The sequence below is a fragment of the Mobula hypostoma genome, chromosome 9 (genome assembly GCF_963921235.1).
Source record: "Mobula hypostoma chromosome 9, sMobHyp1.1, whole genome shotgun sequence".
In the NCBI taxonomy this organism is placed as follows: domain Eukaryota; kingdom Metazoa; phylum Chordata; class Chondrichthyes; order Myliobatiformes; family Myliobatidae; genus Mobula; species Mobula hypostoma.
Genome location: NC_086105.1, coordinates 41076605 through 41098677, shown reverse-complemented (window position 1 = coordinate 41098677; position 22073 = coordinate 41076605). Strand labels below are relative to the sequence as shown.

The 22073-nt window shown below is 43.0% G+C and overlaps 1 protein-coding gene across 8 annotated transcripts in view; it reads left to right on the top strand.

Moving 5' to 3' along the window:
• Positions 1-21711, top strand: part of slc13a1 (solute carrier family 13 member 1) — a 73501-nt gene extending 51790 nt beyond the window's left edge. For 3 of the 8 annotated variants that reach the window (XM_063058135.1, XM_063058136.1, XM_063058131.1), the window contains exon 15: positions 8306-10900. In XM_063058135.1, coding sequence (XP_062914205.1) covers positions 8306-8443 — 138 coding nt within the window. In that variant the 3' untranslated portion in view covers positions 8444-10900. Of the gene's footprint in view, positions 1-8305; positions 10901-13032; positions 15196-17879; positions 18333-21174 lie in introns of those variants that run through there. The other 5 variants (XR_010019230.1, XR_010019229.1, XM_063058134.1 and 2 more) reach the window with 5 other exon arrangements.
• The last annotated feature ends 362 nt before the right edge of the window (positions 21712-22073 follow it).

Sequence of the window (22073 nt, the reverse complement as noted above, 5' to 3'; positions counted from 1 at the left end):
GGAGTTGTCACTGAGTTCATTAAAACCTATGTGGTTGAGTGTGTGCTTATGAGAATATACTGCATATTCCTGAATCAAAAGCCATGGATGAACCAGGACATTTGCAGTCTTCCGAGGACTTGATCTGTGACATTTAATTCTGGTGATCCAGGACTATACAAGAAGGCAAGCATGACTTAGGGACAACAAGAGAGTAATTTTGATTGAGGTCAGAGGCGGAAACGGATGTGTGTCAACTCTGGCAGGGTTCGCTTGTCAACTCTGGCAGGGTTCACATGTCATTACTTCCTACAAAGCGGAATCTAACATCATGAATGGTAGTGATGCTTCTCTGCCAGATGAGCTCAAAGCCTTTTACGCTCACTTTGAAAGGGAGAATAAAACTACAGCAAACACAAGGAAATCTGCAGATGCTGGAATTTCAAGCAACACACATAAAAGTTGCTGGTGAACACAGCAGGTCGGGCAGCATCTCTAGGAAGAGGTACAGTCGACGTTTTGGGCCAAGACCCTTCGTCAGGACAGCATCTGGTGACCCTGTAATCTCTATCTCAGAAGCTGATGTCAGATCATCTTTCAACAGGGTGACTCATCGCAAGGCAACAGGCTCCAATGGTGTACCTGGTAGGGCTCTGAAAACCTCTGCCAACCAGCTGGCAGGTGCGTCCAAAGACATTTTCAATCTCTCATTGCTACAGTCAAAAGTCCCCACCTGCTTCAAAAGGGTAACAATTATACTGGTGCCCAAGAAGCACAGGGTGATTTTCCTCAACAGTTATCGTCCAGTAGCACTCATGTCTATGGCAATGAGATGCTTAGAGAGGTTGGTCATGGCTAGAATCAACTGCTGCCTAAGCAAGTACATGGAGCCACAGCTATTTTGCCTATCACCACAATAGATCTACAACATATGTGACCTCATTGGTTCTACATGCAGCCTTGTATCACCTGGAGAACACTAATACTTATGCCAGGCTGCTGTTTATAGATTACAGCCCAGCGTTTAACACCATCACTTCTACAGTTCTTATCAAAAAAGCTCCAAAATCTGGGCCTCTGCAACTCTACTTCCTCATCGGAATACCGCAGTCTGTGCGGATCAGAAGTAACATCTCCTCCTTGCTGAGAATCAACACTGGCATTCCTCAGGGATGTATACCCAGCCCACTGCTCTACTCTCTCTACATCAATGACTGTGTAGCTAGACACAGCTGAAATGCCATCTATAAATTTGCTGATGACATAGCTGCTGTTGATAGAAATTTCGATGGTGATGAGAAGGCATACAGGAGTGAAATAGCTCAGCTGGTTGAGTGGTGTCACAGAAACAACCTTGCATTCAGCGTCAATAAGACCAAATAATTGACTGTGGACTTCTGAAAGAGTAAGACTAGGACACAGACACCAGTGCCTTTAGAGGAATTAAAAGTCTAAAGGGGGAGCAATTTTAAGTTTCTGGGTGTCAACATCTCTGAGGATCTATCATGGGACCAACATATCGATGCAGTTACAAAGAAGGCATGACAGTGGCTATATTTCATTAGGAATTTGAGGAAAACTGGCATATCACCAAAGCTGTACCATGAAGAGCTTTCTAACTGGCTCCCTCACTGTTTGGCATGGGTGGGGGCGCTGCACAGGATTGAAATAAGCTACAGGAAACTGTAAACTCGGTCAGCTCCAGCATGGGCACGAGTCTCCCCTGCATCCAGGATCTCTTCATGGAACAATGCCTCAAAAAGATGGCATCCTTCATTAAGGACTCACATCACCTATCATCCTCTCAGTGCTACCATCAGAGAGGAGGTACAGGAGCCTGAAGGCACACACTCAATGACTCAGGAATCGCTTCTTCCCATCTGCCATCAGATTTCAGAATGGAATTTGAACCTGTGAAAACTACCTCACTTTTTTTTCTCTTTTTACTCTATTTATTTAACATATACAGTGGTGAGCATTCGGTGAATGAAGACAGAAGAGAAAAGCTCCTTTATCTCAACTGCTGTCTTTGTTGTGACAAGCACAATAGCAGCCAACGCAATAGCTTGGAGAGAACTAACTTAGTCACACACAGATGGGCAAGGTGATTATTACACACATTGGGTACATTCAGGGTGGCACACAAGTGAACAACTGTATATCCCGAGCTAAATTGTAACAATAAATCAATTTGAACATCTCACAGTAGTTCTAATGAACACACACACACACACACACCATGAACATTTTAAAACCAAGAACAATAAGTAGTACTGGCTGCTAGGAATGCTGGGCAAGTTGTCGACCATTTCCCTCAGAGCGTCACACTGCCCCTATCTAAGGGGTCAGCCGTCCCCGGCAAGCCCGGAGTCTACAACATAGTCCACAAGTCCCGGTGGTGGTTGCACTGCAGCCTGGGGTGCCGGGAATGTCTGTAACCTCCCAGGCAGTGCACCCAGAGAGTCACCTCCTTCCCTCAGCCTTGCTGGGTCAGCGGTTGCTAAGGGCCGATACAGTGCCAGCTGGTCCCAGTGCAGCATGACTGTCTTTTACCGCAGATGCAGTCAATCACCTCTCCCGGCCCCTTTCAGTGGCTTCCCAGCTTCCAGATAGTTCCTTCTTCCAGGAGGAACAGTAGACCCAATATTGGGCCCCACAGTAAAGTCATGTCCCTGGCTGCGGGCATCATAAGCTCATTTTTGGCGGCCGCTAGCTCCGCTTTGGTTCTGCCAAATTGCATTGTGAACAGCCCGCAGGGGCCCCCTGAGATGCTGCAGGTACTCCAACCTGGCCTCCCCAGGAACCTCTGGCTCGGTATGGGGGCCAAACATCAGATCCACTGGGGTGCACAGCTCTCACCTGAACACCAGCACAGTCGGCGTACACCTAGTGCTCTCCTGAACTGCTGTCTGGTGTTCCCATAATACTACGGGTAGGTGGCGATCACGATCATGCTCGTACCTGCTAACGAGGATAATGAGCTGCGTAGGCAGGGTACAGTGGGAGAAGTCTCCTCCACAAGTCTCTCTGTGGTGGTGGCAGCTCTCTGGTCTAGGACCACGTATGCGTCCAGCCACTTTTTGAAGTAGTCTATGGCCATGAGAACATAGCGGTTCCCAGCATCAGTACGAGGGAAGGGGCTCAGGTGTCCATCCCTATATGCTCCACAGGGGCCCCCATCAGGTACTGCCGCATTGACATCCTAGACTGGCAGCCCAGCCCCTTCTGGGACGTGCAAGTGTCGCAGCAGTGCAGGAACAGCTCCACGTCCTGCCTGCCCCCAGGCTAAAAGAAGCATTTGCACGGTTTGCCCAACGCCCTTGCAACCCTGAAATGGCCGGCCCCCACCAGCCTGTGCATCGACCTCAGCACTGTGGCGCGGAGCCCCCGAGGGACTATAGTTGCAAGAGGTGACTGTCACCGACAGATAACTCCCTGAAGCAGCGACTGTAGACCTCTTCCAGCTTCCGCGAAGCATGATTAAAAACGGTGGCACGCACCAAAATAGGTGACACAGCAACATCGCCCTGTCCAGCAGTCTCGCAAATATGGCTGGGATGTTACACAGGCCAAAGGGCATTACGCGTAAGTGCCACAGCCACTGACCAGCGGTGAAGGCTGTCCTGGGCAGTTCAATCTGCCAGTAGCCACTGCAGAGACAGAGAGAGCTAAACTTGGTCAAACCCACCATACAGTCCAGGGCATCATAGGAGAAGAGGAGGAGAAGATGGCAGCGTGACGCAGCTCGCAGCGGCCACTCCGGTGAATGATATCCATAATCTGTCAAGTAGGGTGCTGTGCACAATCCTGATTTGATGGAGACAGACGTGAGAGAACGGAGGAACATCTGGAGAAACTTCTGAAATGTATTTTTCACTGCCGCTGTTACTGTGTGATCCAGGATCTCCGGAGGGGAAGTCCTCAAGTCCTCGGCTTCGCTTGTTGCTCGACAGCTGGGACGGGGTCGAAGTGCTCAGCAGAGATGGTGCTCGGTGCTCAGTGTCGAAGGCTCCAATGGCTTCTCCTTGAAACGTTGCTCCAGCACCACTACAAAGGCCCTGCAGTCACCCCACTCAGCTGGCATTAGGTCGAGGAGGGTCCGCAGGGCATACCCAACCAGTGCCAGGGCAAGGTGCACCACCATCTTGGTGAGGCTCCACCCACTGTGCCATGCAGCGAGTTTGACTTGCGCCAGGTAAGGCTCCAGGTGGATGTACCTGGGTACCGTCAGGGTGGATCTTGTGGCGTGAATTGCTGAGGCCCGTTGGCTCTCCTCTTTCTGCATTGGCATTGGCGGTGCCTGCTGCGTTGCCCATCCTCACATGGCTGCAGTATCTTTGGTTCCCCGGCAAGGGCCGTGAGAGAGGTGGGTGATGAGCTCCACTGTGTACCCAGGGCTGGAGAGCCCAGGTACATTCGCCCCCACTGGGGTTCCCTGGTATGGCACAACACTTGATTGCCAGGTTCTCCCTCCCGGTCGGCGTTCTGTCTTCAGGAGCCCAGCCCAGAGGTGTGGGGGAGGCCTACCATTCGGTCTATTGATCTAGTCCCTGGGTCTTAAGACACTCCATCTTACATCATAACACTTCAATCTCACCATCAATTTCTAATCCCTCTCCTGACACCAATGTGGCGAGCGTTCAGTCTATGATGACAGACGCGAAAAGCTTGTTTATCTCAACAGCTGTTTTTATTGTGGTAAGCACAATAACAAACAGAGCGCAATAGCTCAGTGAGAACTAACTCAGTCACATACGGACAGGAGGGGTGATTACTACACACCTCGGTTACATTCAAGGTGGCATACAAACACACAAGTGAACAACTGTATAACCCAAGGTAAAATGTAACAATAAATGAACCATAATTCTACTGAACATGCATACCACAAACACATTTTAAAAACAATAAGTAGCACTGGCTGCTAGGAATTCTGGGGTGAGCTGTCAACCACTCCCCGGAGCAAAGGCATGTAGAAAATAAATAAACAGATTAGTGGCAGTTAATGGGTTACTCCTGTGCCACCCAACCAATCCCAAATGGGAGGAGTTCACATACTGTACAAGCAAAGTTATCAATAAAGTTGAGTTGAACAGCCTGCATACTGCAATGCTGGTGTGCTCTGTACTCTCCCTCGGTAACAAACACAACATGATGTCAGAAGTGATTGATCATCGTTGAATTCGGGCAACAGACCAAAGGAGATCCCCAACAAGAAAGAATTTATAGTAAGACTGTTCTTGTTCTTATGTATCTTTGTAAAACATCCAAAGACTTCTCTACCTACACTGCCTATGCTAGTTAATATCTGTATGTGCAGCAGCTGAGAGTTGGCTAGGTTTGCTAGGCAATGCCTTCGAGCTACGTCCAGAAGTGGATACATTGTAATAATCTGTGGACCACTAGCCTGGTGAAGTACAGAGACACAGACACGGCAGAGAAGTCAGTCAAACTCTCAGGGAGAGAAAAGAAAACATTTGTGGTCCAATTAAATAAAATAAATGAACAAACAAACAGGAAAGGAGCAAATAGTTGCAGTACCTGCATCTGTGTGCCTAATAAAGCCCTCCCAAGACATTTTATTTCTCTAAACCAGGGGACTTTGAGAGATTATTCAAATGCTTTGAGTTTACTTGGCATGGTTAACCAGCTGGGAAAGTTCATTCCAGATGTGGCAGAGAAAACAAAGCCACGATGTGACCTCCTCTCGCAGAGAAACGTTTGGACCTGGATTCACCACAGGAGTAGTCATTCTCATCACTTAAAGCCGAACTTATCTCTCTGCTAACTGGCGTTCTTAGAGCTGAACAAAGCAACCATGGTCTCAGCAGACAATACTGCAGTGGTGTATCGAAACCGGTGACGTATGCATCAAGAGCACAGACACCTACTGAACAACGTTTTGCCCAAATTGAAAAGGTGGCGCAGGATCTCTTGTGGGTGTGTGAGTGCTTCAGCTGCTACTTGATAAGCAATATATTCCTACTTGAAACAGACCACAAGCCACTTGTCAACCTCCTCAGCTCAAATCACTTGGAAGACTTGCCTCCACATCTACAAAGATTCAGAATGAGGCTTATACGATACCGTTATGACGTTGAACATGTACCTGACAAATCTTTCACAACACCGGACACTCTGTCGAGGATGCCATGCAAAAGTGAGTAGACAAAAACTGACTCCTCCCTGATGGAAGTTACCAACATCTACTTAACTCAGGTACGTGAAAGCTTTCCTGCTTCAAAGAGTAAACTGGATGAAATTCATACTGAGTTGAAAAAGGACCAAATCTGCAGCAAGATCATGCAATACTGTGAGCATGGATGGCCAGCTGTTCCAAAAGGAGATCACAAACTCAGACCTTACTGGCTTGAAAGAGACACACTCTCCTTTCTTGATGGTTTGTTGCTAAAGGGCTCTAGACTCATCATCCTCATTTCTATGCATGCCAAAATCATGAGTCAAATCCACCAAGGACATCAAGGCATCAAAAAATGTCACCTTTGAGCAAAACAATCTGCCTGGTCTGAGCACACAGCTGGGAGATTATGTAAAGTAATGTGAAGCATGCAGAAAGAACAAAAGTTATGCTGGACCTCTCTGTCCCACAGAATTCCTAGATTTCCCATGGCAAATTGCAGGCACAGACATTTTTGAGCTGAAAAGGGACAAATATCTTCTCCCTGTGGATTACTACTCATGGAATGCTGTGGAGTTCAAGCTGACCTCTACATCCTGAGCAGCAGTTGTGCAGCATCTGAAAGCGGTATTCACTCATCATGGAATACCAGAGACGCTTGTGTCAAACAACGGTCCACAACTTACCTACACAGAATTCAAAGCCTTTGCTGGGACTGTGAGTTCAAACACCAGACAAGCAGTCCACGGTACCCGCAGGCAGATGGAGAAGCAGAAAGTGCAGAGCAAACTGTTAAGAATCTCCTACTGAAGGCAAAAGATCCCAACAAAGCACTGCTAGCTTATTGCTCCACACCTCTTATGAATGTCTGCAGTCCATCAGAGCTGTCAACAGGCTGTAGAACAAGCCTGTCCATTCTTCCTTCCCTTCGCCAACCTTACTTACTGGACTGAGACAAAGTGAGAAATTTTGAGACACCACAGTGAGAGAAAACGAAGAGCACACATGATCTCAGACTCAAGAGCAAAATCGTTGTTGCTGCTCAGGAGTGGTGAAGCTGTTTGGGTTTCTGACCAATTCAACAAAGGAGCAATAGTGAGGCAGCATACACCACCATCGTTTGTGATCAGAACATCACCAGGTGAAATCAGGTGGAACAGGCGTGCATTTGTGCGCCTTCAAAGTCCATGAAAGGTAAATGAAGAAATAGAGTGCCCTGATTCTTATGACGAGGACCACTTACCTGAGGTGGATGCACCGGTTCAAGAATCTCCATCCGCTCCAAAATGTTCAGGAATCTCTATCAAATATGGTCATGTATCTGTCCCACCACAGAGATATACTGCAAGCCTAATAGCTTAGGGCAAGTGACTAAAGGGGCAGCATAATCCTCCCATTTTGCCGGTGTGTTCAGGTTGTCTACCTTGATCTCCATTAGATTTAAAGTTTTTTAAAAAGAGTTCTAATGTGGAAAACATTTCAGAAAATGAGACTTTTCTTAAAAAACAGGAATTGGTGAAAATGGAGGAAAATAAAGATTGAGAGACTGTTAAAAACAAAGGGGAGGAGAGTTACAATGTTGGCAATTCTTTTCTATGTTTATGTAAGGAGCATAAGTGCTATGGGTAAAGTGAACTGAGTGGCTCAGTTTCAGTGACTATAACTTCAAAGCAATTCTATGGACAATAAGTACATACCTAGTTTTTCTTTTTTTTTAAGAAGGGGAGATGTAGTGGTAGTTAATGGGTTATTCCTACGCCACTCAGTTAGCCACTCCCACACGGGAGGAGTTCCCATACTGTATTAACAGAGTTATCAATAAAGTTCATTTGAATAGCCTGCATGCTACTGTGCTGGTGTGCTCTGCACGTTCCCTCAGTAACAAACACAACAGCTGTCGTATGCTAACAGTACATGTAATCAAAACAGCTGTAGCCAATATAGTGATACTCTGAACCAAAATCAGAAATTATATTTAATCTTTGGTCTTTGACACTGTTTATGAAAGAGGTAAAGGTGAATAATAGGATTAAAATATTATTTTATTTTCCTAGTTAGATAAACAGACATACATGTCTAAATCCGTATCCATTTAGCAATCGCGAAGCAAAGTTTTCCAATAGTAACAGAAAAGAATGTTCAAACTCCATATGGAAGCACACTTCTAACATATGTTTTCTTCCTTAGGTAAAAGCTGGATTGGTTGTTAAGCTGTTCAGCATTGTAGCTGTGATGATTGCAATATCAACTTGGGCTGTTCCATTAATGGACCTCAAAACATATCCTTCATGGGCGCAAGACTTCAAAAATACAACAGCTCCATAGCACCTAAAATGTAAATGAACAAGCCAAACTTGACAGAGAATCCTATTGTTATTAATATGAAGTAAGAAGGCAATGTCTTACGGTGAGACTGTCTAAAGCAACAATCTATACAATAAGAATTTCTGGCTGTTCAATTCAGGGCCATGTTCCAATGAAAGAGCCAAACTACAGCAAAGAATGTAATGGGAATTATAACTGGAATTCTGTATCCATTTGAGAAGATTATAGGTACTTCACACTGTGCAATATTTAATTTGAGATGAAATTTAGAACATTACAGCACAGTACGGGCCCTTTGGCTTACGATGATGTACTGACCTTTTAACCTCCTATGTTCAATCTAACCCTTCCCCCCTACATAGCTTTCCATTTTCTATCGTCCAATTGCCTCTCTAAGAACCTCTTAAATGTCCCTAATGTATCTCCCTCTACCACCACCACTAGCACCACTTTCCTTGCACCCACCAATCTCCGTGTAAAAAAAAAAGCCTACCTCTGACACCCCTCCTATACTTTCCTTAAAACTACGCCCCTTCATATCAGCCTTCTGCCCTGGTGGAAAAAGTTTCTGGCTGTCTATCTAATCTATGCCTTTTATCTTGTACATCTCTATCAAGTCACCTCTCACTTTCCTTTGCTTCCAAGAGAAAAGCCCTAGCTTGCTTATTGTGACCCCATTAGACATGCTCTCCAGTCCAGGCAACATCCTGGTCTTTCCATTCTTTCTAAAGCCTCCACTGTAATGAGCTGACCAGAACGGAACACAATATTCCAAGCACAAGGAAGTCTGCAGATGCTGGAAATCCAGAGCAACACACACAAAATGCTGGAGGAACTCAGTAGCCCAGGCAGAATCTATGGAAAAATTGACATTTTGGGCCAAGACCCTTCATCAGGACAATACTCCAAGTATGATCACACCAGGGTTTTATAGACCTACAACATTATTTTGTGGCTCTTAAACGCAATCCCCTGACTAATGAAGGCCATTACACCATACACCTTCTTAACAACCCAATCAAGCTACGTCATAATATTGAAGGATTTATAGACACAGGACCCAAGATCACTCCCTTCCTCCCCACTGGTAAGAATTCTGCCATTAACCCCATGTTCCACCTTCAAATTCAGTCTTCCAAAGTGAATCACTTCACAGTTTTTCAGGTTGAACTCCATTTTCCACTTCACAGCCCAGCTGTGCATCGTACTGATGTCCTCTTGTAGGCTATGAGAACCTTCAATGCCATCTACAAAATTGCCAAGCTTAGTCTTATCTGCTAGCTTACTAACCCATCCTTCTACTTCATCATCCAAGCCATTTATAAAAATGACAAGGGCAGGGATCCCAGATCAGATCCCTATGGAACTCTACTGGTCACTGACCTCCAGGCAGATAATGCTCCATCTTCAACTACCCTCTGACCTTCTATGGGGAAACCAATTCTGAATCCATACAACTAAGTTTCCCTGGATTCCATACCTTTTGACTGTCTGAATGAGGTTACTGTGGAGATCCTTAACAAATGCCTTACTGAAATCCATATACACCACATCCACCACTCTACCTTTATCAGTGTGTTTTGTCACATCCTGAAAGAATTAAATTAGGCTCGTGAAGCATGATCTGCTCCTCACAAGGCTATGCTGACTATTCCCAATCAATCTATGCTTCTCCAAATGCTCATAAATCTTGCGCCTAGGAATCTTCTCCAATAATTTGCCCACCGGTGAAGTAAGACTCACTGGTTTATAATTCCCAGGGTTTCCCAGCTCCCTTTCTTGAACAAAGGAATAACATTTGCCACCTTACATCATCTGTTAGGACTACAGTGGCCAGTGAAGACACAAATAGCAACAAGCTCCTCCCTCACTTCCAGTAGAAACTATCAGTACCTCCAGTTGAACTCTGACTTTTTGTGTGTTTCCCCCTGGATGTCAGCCTATGGTTTTGTATTGCCACGTGCTCCTGCTCTACTCTGGCCCCTGTATTACTGAGTACTCCATCTCTCTTCTGTTTCTCATTACTACCTGTATTGCTGCCACCTGTGTCTCATTGTGCTCCACCTATCATCTGCCTCTCTGTTTATTGCTCAGTGTGTTTCAGTCCTGTGTTTTCACCTGTTTGTTGCCAGATTGTGCCAGTGAATTTTCCTGAGCCTTTCCAGCATTTGTATCTGTACTCTGTCCATCCGAATACTGACTCTGCCTGTTTCCCGATTCTGGTTTTTGGATTTCTCTGGATGTTTTGATCTCTGCCTGAACTCTGATGCCGACTTTGTTTGCACCTTGGGATTTGTTACTCAATTAATATCACTGTGTGCACAGTACTAGGACTGTGATTGGATCCCTGCTCCAGCGTCCTGACAAGTAACCTAGGATATATTCTCGCAAACAACAGGAATTCTGCAGATGCTGGAAATTCAAGCAACACACATCAAAGTTGCTGGTGAACGCAGCAGGCCAAGCAGCATCTATAGGAAGAGGCGCAGTCGACGTTTCAGGCCGAGACCCTTCGTCAGGACTCCTGACGAAGGGTCTCGGCCTGAAACGTCGACTGCGCCTCTTCCTATAGATGCTGCTTGGCCTGCTGCGTTCACCAGCAACTTTGATGTGTGTTGCTAGGATATATTCTGTCTGGCCTTGAGGAGTTATCTATCCTTTTTTTTTAAATTTTATTTTTATTTGGATAAGGAGTTCACAATTATCATGTACTTTTTTCACACATATAACCTTTTCCATTTTTTTATATGTATAAAACTACAATTATTTATACATTCTTAAGTACACATTGAGATGATATAAAAGCAAAATAAACATTTAAATAGATAATTATGTACTGTGGTAAATCTAACCTATTAGGCTAAGTAATGAAATTAGTTGTTAAGAAAAATGGTAATAATAGTTTCCATACAACCCTTCTGGACCATTTCCACTGGTCCAAAATGTTGCATACAAGCCTATATACCAACCATTATAGGTGTTTATATCCCAATTTGTTCATGCTTGTTCCTGCCCGCAGACATAATTATCCAATCCCTATGTACTTATTTACTTAATTTTTTCATTTTTTTTTATACATTAGAAGATTGGTACGAAATTATCTTGGAAATATTTAAAATGGAAAAGTTGACCTACTCCCTGAGAACTCAAAAAGAAACATTTTATCGAATCTGGAATAAATGGATTGAATATATAACCCCAATGCGAGCAGACTTTAGATGACTCTCCTAATGATTTATATTGCTCTTCTCATCAACACAGTAATATTGCTAACGTAAGCACCCCTAGTCTAAATGTTTGTTGTTGTTTTTTTTTGGAAAATAGAGAATTAACACAAGTAAAGGGAAAGATTTGGGAAAGGGATAAAAAAAAAGGAGTTATCTATCCTAATGTTCAAGAGTTCCAGCATACTGTCTTTGTTAACATTGACATGCCCTTGCATATCAGCCTGTTTATGCTGTCCTGAAGCGAAGTATGCATTAAGGACCTCCTGACTCCAAGCACATGTTTCTTCTTGTATCTCTGTTTGGTCTTCACTCTAGTTATCCTCCTGTTCTTCACATACATCTAGAATGTTTTCAAGTTTTCCTTAATCCTACTCTCCAAGGCCTTGTCATGCCTCCCACTAGTTCTCCCAAGTCCATTCTTATGCTCCTTCCTGGCTACCTTGTAACTCTCTAGCGCCCTGTCTGATCCTTGCTTTCTAAACTTCAAGTAAGCATCTTTCTTCCTCTTGACTAGAGATTCTACATTTCTTGTCAATCATAGTTCCTTCATCCTACCATTGTTTCCCTGCATCAGTTCTAGACAAACCTATCCAGAATCTCTTGCAAGTACTCCTAAAACACCCTTCACCTTTCTGTTGTCTATTTCTCTGAGTCCATCTGTTCCCAGGTTTTGCTCCCAAGTTCCTGCCTAATAGCATCATAATTCCCTTTTCAATTGAATACTTTCCCATACTGTCTGATCCTAACCCTCTCCAAAGCTATAGTAAAGGTTAAGGAGATCTGACACCTGCCCAGGTTCAATGCCTAGTACCAGATCCAGGATGGCCTCTCCTCTAGTTGTTCTTCCTGGACACACCTAACAAATTCCAGCCCATCTATACCTTTTGCACTAAGGAAGTGAAGATGTTGATTTTAGTGAAAATTATCAATATATGGTTTACAATTAAGTTTCTATACATTCAGTGGCGACTATACTAGGTGCCTCCTATACCTAATAAAGTGGTCACTTAGGTACATGTTCATGGTCTACTGCTATTATAGCTCGTCCACTTCAAGGTTCAAAATTTGTGCATTCAGAGATGTTCTTCTGCACCACGCCGTTGTAACATGAAGTTATATGAGTTACTGTTGCTTTTCTGTCAGCTTGAACCAGCTTGGCGATTATCCTCTGACCTGTCTCATTAATAAGGCATTTTCAGCCACAGAACTGCTGCGCTCCAGAGTTTTTTGTTTATTGCACAACTCTCTGTAAACTCGAGAGACTGTTGTGTGTGAAAACCCCAGGAGATCAGCAGTTTCTGAGATACTCAAACTATCCTGTCAAATCCCAACAATCATTCCATGGTTGTGTTTTTTTTATAGTGTGTTGCACCAGACAATCAGCTATTCTTGTCTGGCACGTGGTGTCAGGATTGGTCTCCTTTCGGATTAACCGGGTCACGATATGAACGTTTCTGACTCGACCCTTTTTTTAAATGAGGCTGAGTGGCCAGCTCGATGCTGAACCCGGCACGGATGGAAAGCGTGCTCAGGGGGTGGCCTGACTTGGATTCGAACTTGGGAGCCTTTGTTCCGGAGTCTGGCGCTGATGCCATTGCACCACCAGCCAGCCATTCCATGGTCAAAATCACTTAGGTCACATTTCTTCCGCATTCTGATGTTTGGTCAGAACAAAAGCTGAACTTCTTTTGACCATGTCTGTGTGCTTTTATATATTGAGCTGCTGCCACATGATTGACTGATTAGATATTTGCATTAATGAACAAATGTACAGATATATCTAATGAAGTGGCCACTGAGCTTATATTCAACTTTTATACAAAATCCTTCTCCTGACTACATTATATTGCACCATTTCTTTTGAGGTTACCTTTTTTTTTCTTTTGGTGAAGATACTTATTGGAAGGAGACATAATTTGATAAGGTTTTTCAAATTTGTGGCATTGCCAGTAAATTAGGATACTATTAAAATGCAAATATTTTCTTGCTTTTAGAAGATTGGCACTATAGCATCTGTTGTGTTTCAACAAACAGTATTAGAATGACTGTAATTCTCAGATTAACACATGTTTACAGAAATTTTCCACAATATTGTATATACTGTAATGAATGGCACTGGAAAGGATACTAATGTTTCTTTTCTGTCTGGTAAATTACAAAGACACCTTCTTGTTTTGTGCAAATGGGGGTTTGCACCGAGCAGGAAGGTTCAATACCGCCACCTACTGTCATGGAGTATGAGAGGAACCATGACAAGGATCAGATCCTGCCTCCCAAACCTGTTTCAATTAAAAAGTTCACCAGGGCCCTACATGACTTAACTGTCGCTGCCTCAGGTGCCAGAATATCCAGCAACCTAGGTACCCAGACCTACCCTGAACAGCTTCCTACATTCCAACGAGTATCTGTGGCATACCATGATCATATGTTCCACTGTCTCTGCGACTTTACAAAACTCACATCATCCATTCCCATGCTTACCAATAGGTCCCAAAGTGGAACCCGGGTGTCCAAACCTCAGTCTCACCAACCACATATCTTCTTCCTTCCTATTCCTTCCCAGAAGGTACCTCCCTGAACTAATGGAAATAAATTGTAGTACCACCCCCCTGTCCCACTCCTATCCTACAAAGGCACTTCTCGAATCTTCCTCACTTCAGTTTTGGTCAATTGCTTTGATTTAATTACTTTGCTTGGTTGCTTAATGGCTCCTTGGAGAAGAGTTAGTGTGAATTCCTTCACTCAAAACCATCCCTATTTTATAAGTACATTAGAAACAATTACATCTGGCACATGCCCATGGGCAATGCCGTAAGCTATTCACTGTGATATTAATGTAATTTAAATATCAGAGTGACCTTTGATCTAATTTTAGCATTTTATTTGTATTCCATTTCCTTCCTGATATGTTTGTCAATGTGACTGTAACTAAGCTCACTGGAGGAAATCATTACTGTTTATTTATGAAGTATTTAGAAATAATTTCAATTTCAACATTCTAGTGGGAATTAGATAAAACCTGTTTTCTGTTTGTCTAACTTTTCCGAGAGAGAAATGAAGGCCTAATTTACAAGCCTGTTTGTGATAGAATTGTTCATGACAGGATATCAAACAACTTTTCTTCATCAGTTTAATGTTCCTGCTGCATCATTCATCAATGCGGTAACAAATGAGAACTTACAAATTTTCTTTGGAATAGCTGCCTCTCTACATTTCTAATAAAGCTGTTTCCCTTTTTGATTCATTGTAACATCTCATCAGAATAAGTTACATATTTGTCATAGAGCAAAGAAGAAATGTTTCCTTATTTAGCAGTTTGTTCCTCTTATTCAATAATTCACTCACAATATATGTATACTTTGAACTAAATAACAAAATAGTAAATACCAAAAGAAGAGAATTATTAAACAGTAAATGCAAACTAAACATGGTTGTTATTTATCAGAAAAATTTTGGCTGTACATTGAAAAATGTGGATGCTGGAAATCTTAAATAAAAATAGAAACTGCCAGAAACACTTGGCAGATCAATGAATGCATGTGGAAAGAGAAACAGTTCACATTTCAGGTCAAAGAGTAGTCATCAAGAGAAGGGAGAGAAGGAGATGCGGAAATGTTTAGTGTAAAAAATACCAAATATTCCAAACACAAAAGTGCCAATGATGGAGTGATGGACATCAGCAACACACATGAAACCAGAAATCGAACAGGAATGTGCTTTCAGAGGATAATAGTCTGAAGATGTTTTCAAGGTTATAAGGATCTGCTTCCAGTCTTTCTGAGGGAGAAGTACCAAGTAATATATTTGTTCATTCACTGCTGAAACCTGTATTTATTATCCATTCCTAATTTTCCCTTGTCTTTAGTGGTTTGCAAAGTCACTTCTTAAGAGGGTCTGAAGTCACAAATTCCCCATGTTAGAGAAGGGCAACGCATTGTGACACTGTGTAGCGTAGACAGTTAGCATGACGTTGTTACAGATTGGTGTGTCAGATTTTGGAGTTCAATTACTACGTCCATTTTAAGAAGGCTTGTACATGCTTCCCATGACTTTATGGGTTTCCTATGGGGGCTCTGATTTCCTCCCATAGTCCAAACACCTTCCAGTTAGTAGGTTAATTGGTCTTTGTAAATTGTCCCATGAATTTGCTGGGGAGTTGCTGGGCAATGCAGCTCATTGGGCTGGAAGGGCCTGTTTTATGCTGCATCTCTAAATAAATAAATATCCTTCCCAGTAGGATGTTGGATTCTTACAACTATTAAGTAATTTCTTGGCAATATGGGTATTTATTCTAGGACAACACACACACAAAATGCTGGAAAACTCAGCAAGTCAGACAGCATTGATGAAATTAGAACTAAGATCACATTCAAAGAACTTTAGTCCGTTTGAGATAGCAGCTGCTGGTTTGTGCCACCTCTCCTCACTGGGTATTTCTTTGACTTTGAGTCTGACTTTCCTCCACAGACTGGAAGGATCCTGTATGAATTCAGTTAGCTTGGGGTGAGTGTTACACCCTGGGTACCACATGGCTGTGACGATCAGATATTCAGGGAGCAACTGCAGAGACAGAAATGGAGATAACGTTTTGGAATTAGGAAAACTTAGAAGGGAAACATGTTTTCTGTTGTAGAGAGAGGGTAGGGATCAAGAGAGTGTCCATTGTATGGTGGGGTGCAGGACAGATTGAGTAACACAACTGGTGGTGGTGTTGGCAGAGAGATGTAGTTTAGGCTTTTTTAATTCTAGTGGACATACAAGTAGAAGGAGATAAATGGAAACGGAGGAGAGAAAGAAATAATGCTGGAACTAAGATAAAGCATTTCAAGTACTGAAAGGCTGAAACCAATCAGACAATATTGGAAATCCTCAGCATGTCAGGCAGAATCTGTGGCAAATGAAAACTGGAGTTAACATCACAATTTGATGACAAATTCAGGATCCATTTATCCGGAATGGTTGAATTTTGTGTTGAGTCCCAAGGGCTTATGGTATGATGAGATGCTCTTCTGCGAACATACCGTGTGGTTTTGTTGAAACAATGTAAGAGGTCAAACAAACATCAAAGTGGGAATGGAATGGAGAAGTGGTGGGAAATTGGATGGGCCCATTACCCCCTCTCATTCCGATATTCTGGGCCACTTTTGTGCCCTTCCCCACCCTCGCCCCATCCTACCGTCATCCGTGTGGTCACTCTTTGTGTTCCTGCTCATTACCATCCAGCAGCTGTCTCCCATATTCACATTCTTCTCTGCCTACCTTTGCTCTGTCTGCCTCCATCTATCATTCACCTGCCACAGACTTCCAACTCCATCCACACTCACTTCATCTATCTGGCACTACTTGACTGTCACCCCTCCCACTCTATCAATCACTTTGGGATCCTTTCTCACCATTCCCTTTCTCCTCTCTATGCTGACCATTTCACCTCTCCACTCTCAGTCCTAATGTGGGGTTTTGATCCGAAATGGCGACAGTTTATCTCCTCCCATAGATCTTGCTTGACCTGCTGAGTTCCTCCAGCAGATTGTGTGTGACTCCAGATTCCAGCTTCTGCCATCCTTTGTGTTTCCAATCATTCCACTTATATCAATCTACCCCTCAGGAATCTTTCGTCTGGAATGCCGAATTTTCCCCACAGCTCCTAATCTTTTACTCATTTTCACTCCAGCTTCCCCCTAACTCATTCTAATCTTTCCTGTCACCACAATATCATTCTTGCATCAACTTTATTCTCCTCTTGCAATCTACTTCATCAACTGCCTTCTCCCTGTACCAACCTTTCCCTTTACCAGCCATATTCCATTCTGATTTTTTTTCCCTGCTTAGCTCTCCTGCCACAATCATTCCCTCAAGATCTTTCCCCACAATGTTCTCTCCTACTATGCCTCCAATCTCCCCATATTCAAGTGCCTATTGCTGTGTGCATTGGGTAACTGAATGCATATGCAGGGTTAGGGGTAGGATGCCAGTTGGAACATGTTGGATGTTGGTATTTTATAAAACCTTGAACTTCGCACTAGACTGGCAGAGGATCCCTTGGATATTTCATTAGGAGATAAGAAAGCCAGCTGAAAGAACCAACCCATGTTCCCACTAATACTCCCTGTAACCCGCATTCCCATTAACTCCCCCAGATTCAGCTACTCATTTCACACCAAGGGGCATTTACAGGGAAAACTACAAACCCACATATCCCTGTGTTACAGGTGGAAACCAGAGTAGCAGGAGAGAGACACATAGAAAAATGATTGACGTGGAGAACATTCAAACTCTACGCTAAGTGCACCAGATGTCATGATTGAACCTGGATCGTTGGAGCTGTGAGCCAGGATCTCCACAAGCTGTGCCACTGACCTCCCTGGCACCTCTACTAGACATAATATGCAAGCTAACCCTAAGATGCAGTGCAATTTCTCGCCGGAGGTGGCAGGTGCTGCAAGTTTAATCATAAGTTTGATTGTTAGCATGAGTCTGTACAGTGGTGCTGCACTCTCTAATGACAGGACATGAGTTTTCCTCTAAATTGAACTTCTAGCCTCAGTGTTGTCACCAGGAGCAGGTAGGCAGGAAGCTTGGTACAATTAACGTGTCCTCAAGAAATGGAACCGGGAAACCTATGAGAAACAACTTACTTCCCTTGCAAGAACTCTTTGCTAAAGGTAGTTGCAACACTTCTCCTCTGATTTATATCACTTCATTCCTTTTTGGAAACATGTTGTTCTATTAAGTTGCATTATACACAATAGAAAATACACACAGTATAAAAATTCAACACTTTGTTAAATTGTATTACAACAGAGTGTAAAATTCAAGGATGAAAGCTGACAAGGTAATAATAACCATTGGTCAACCTTGTGTCAATGAGCAAAACAGGGAAAATAAACTTGTTTTTTATTGGAGAAGGAGATGTATTTTAGGATGGGTAGGGTCTTCCACTCATCCTTTTCGTATATTGATGTAAGATACGCAATTTGAAGGAACTAAAAGAGCGAAGCTTTCTGGGCCTCTAGTGTGTGAGAAACTACCTAACAGGTATACGAATCTTAACTCGAACATTTATTTATCAGAGACAACGTATGCTCCATCTTCTTGGCCTGGATCTGTGCATCTGCTGGGATTAGTCACTTCAGGATAGCAAACTATATGTCAACAAGATTTTACTCGGACAAGAGGAACCACACCTTATATTCCTAATGTGTAGACTCCAACCTGATGGCATGAACATTGATTTCCCAAACTTTCAGTAATGCCTCCCCGCCCATCACCATTTCCCATCCCCTTTTCTCTCTCTCATGTTATCTCCTTGCCCACCCATCGCCTCCCTCTGGTGCTCCTCCTCCTCCCCCCCTTTTAGTCTTTCTCCCATGACCTTCTGTCTCTTTCACCAATCAACTTCCTAGCTCTTTGCTTCATCCTTCTCCCTCCAAATTTCACCTATCGCCTGGTGTTTCTCTCTCCCCTCCCCTCACCTTTTCAAATCTGCTCCTCAGCATTTTTTCTCTAGTCCTGAAGGGTTTTGGCCTGATACATTGACTATACTTTTCTTCATAGATGCTGCCTGGCCCGCTGAGTTCCTCCAGCATTTTGTGTGTGTTGCTAAGAGTTTACAGAAATGCAAAATGAAATGAAATATATTTGTTTTTGTTTCATCTGATTGAGTGCTTGTGAGAGAGTAATTAAACAGCTAGATCCATAAGTGTGTAAGTGTTTAGGCCTACTGACAATTTAGAAGCACACATTCACTACTTCGAACAAAACAGATGATTTTAGAATAAAGGTTTTATGATTCATTGTGTGTTAGATTGACCAATCATCAAATGATAAAAAAACATGTAGCTGTGAGGGTGTGACTCATTGCGTAAATCACAGCAGGATTCATTTGCTGCATATTTATTCCAAAAGAAGAAATGAAAATAATTACCCCTTTCTTTTTAGAAAATGTTTTTAATGCAGGATATGTTCATAAAATAATGTACGGTAAGTGATAATGCATCGGGAATTGTGCTATTCAGATGGCTACTTCCAGTTTTTCACATCCTACATACAAAACAAGGTCCCAATTTGCCCCACCAGTTGCAAATAATCTGGTCACGAACCTCGCCGTTATGTTGGAAACATTGATTAATGACTGCCCATACATTTTGTTATTGCCAGTTGGCCGAGGGTTTGAGGCAGATTTCGTTGCACCTTGAGTGGTGATGACAGAGTTTGAGGCTGTCTACTTCTTCGTTATAGAATAGGTGACCTGTTAACCAGCTTCGAGTTAAAACAGGAAAGTATTTGGTCATGTTTGCACTTCAAAACAAGTAGGAACTTTCCTCAAATTTGAACTTCACTGAGGCAGGTATTCTCACATTTTATAAGTATTTACTATTCTGAAAATTCTTGGCCTGGAAAGCTGATGGCATAATGTTGAAAAACAGGTTTGGCATAGATGGGTAGCTTGTGGCTGGCATGGACAAAATGGGCTGAAGAAAGCACACCCTAAATGCTGGAGGAAATCAGCAGGTCAGGCAGTATCTATGGAGAGAAATAAACAGTCAACGTCTTGGAACAAGACCCTTCATCAGGACTGAAGAGTCTGTTTTGTGCTGTTTGACTCTGTGACTGTTTACTATTCTCATTCCTGGTGCTGGTAAAAAAAAGAGCCCCACTTTAATCCAGTATCATATAGGTCTTTATATACTGTTAGGACATGAGATTGAAAAGAGGCAGCGATGTTTTGAGAGGAAAAAAAGCAGAGAACAAACCATCAATTATCCCTATCAAAATGTTTGAAATAAAGAAAGCATATAAAACATAAACTCACTTATTAGGGTAATCTGGAGGGCTTGAGAAAACATTCACAGGGAAAATAGCTTAAATTCCTATGTTGTAGGAACTGGAACTTCCCTGTAAGTGTGGAACACATATTTATTGGGGTATTGGTTCTTTGGACTTCACCTGGACTGGAGAATCGCAATCCGTGTCTAGGGCCCAAGGTGGTTTTGAGAGTGAGTGGGAATTCAGAGTTCCCGGGACAACAGCAACAATCAAGTGGTGACTATGAATCGTGAGCCCTGAAATCTTTGTGACTTACTGCACAATATCTTGTGTGCTTTCTATTTTTATAGAAATAGATTAGATTTAATTTACTTTGTTGTGTTTATACTCTTATTACCACATCTCCTGGACACTCGAGTTATTTGGGTCTGATCAAACCAGCCCATTACACCATTGCCTGTCTCAGGAGGCATGTGTGGAGAGACACAGAGACATACAAACTATTTGATCTTTTGTCTCATGCCATGAACTCAGCCTGGTTTCTTTCATTCAAACAATATATGTGCTCTTCAACACAGTGTTTAGCATACCCTCATAAATCAATTAGGCACTTTAGTAGTTACTGCTTTTCCATTGCAATCAATCAAATTTCAATGGCTCCAAATGGCTGCCTGTTCAAGCTCATCTGTGGAAACAGCTGAAATTCCTCTCTTTAATGTCTCTTATTTCCTTTACAAGGTTGTTGGGGTTTTATCAAGGACCCTGATCTGCAAAAGCACTCAGACTGCCTTTTTTTCATGGCAATGACTGTTGGAGCTCACCCCCCGAATGGCTGTTTTCTGAAATTCTCCAAATGTGGCATGGAAGGCATCAGTGTGCAGCCCTGTGGATGACCAGTTCCAGGTTGGTGCTGCCAACTGAGGTGTCATGAGAGAAGAAGCATCAGGATTTTCCAGTGCCGGATGGCAGATGGCTGTCTCTGTTGTGGAGAGATCGTGTTCTCTCTCTCTTTCCCACAATGTTGGGAAGAGTTCATGGCCGAATCTCGAGTCGAAGAATCTCAGAATAAAAAGCAATGCGGCAGACTGTAACATCGTAACAGTGACTATTTGTTGGTCTCCCCTTTCACTGTGAAATGGGTGACATCTCTCTGTGCCTTTTTAGTGAGAGTGTGTGAGAGAGAGAAAGAGATTGAGATTGAACTGTCGGGAAAGCAATAGTTTTTGTTGACTGCAGGTAGGTCATGGTCTATCTTTGGGAGCTTTGCTGTTGCTTGGTAGGTGGTGGGTACTAATGCTTTCTGCTGAAATGGGTGGGGAGGGAGGGGTGAGGTTAATGCTTTGCTGCTGCTTACATGGGGGAGCAGGAGAAGGGCTTTAGGGTTCTATCATCAATTCTTTTGGGCTTCTGTTTTTCATGGATGTCTGTGAAGAGTAGGAATTTCAGGATGTGTATAGTACACATTCTCTGATAAACAAATGGAACCATGTAAACTATTTGAATATGGCACTTTACCTACTTCACAGAAAAGAAGTCAAATGAGGCCAGTCACTCTAGGCTTACAGCATTCTCTCACAATTATAGGCCAATTAACACATAATCAAATAACGTATGTCTTTCCTGAAACAATATTATTG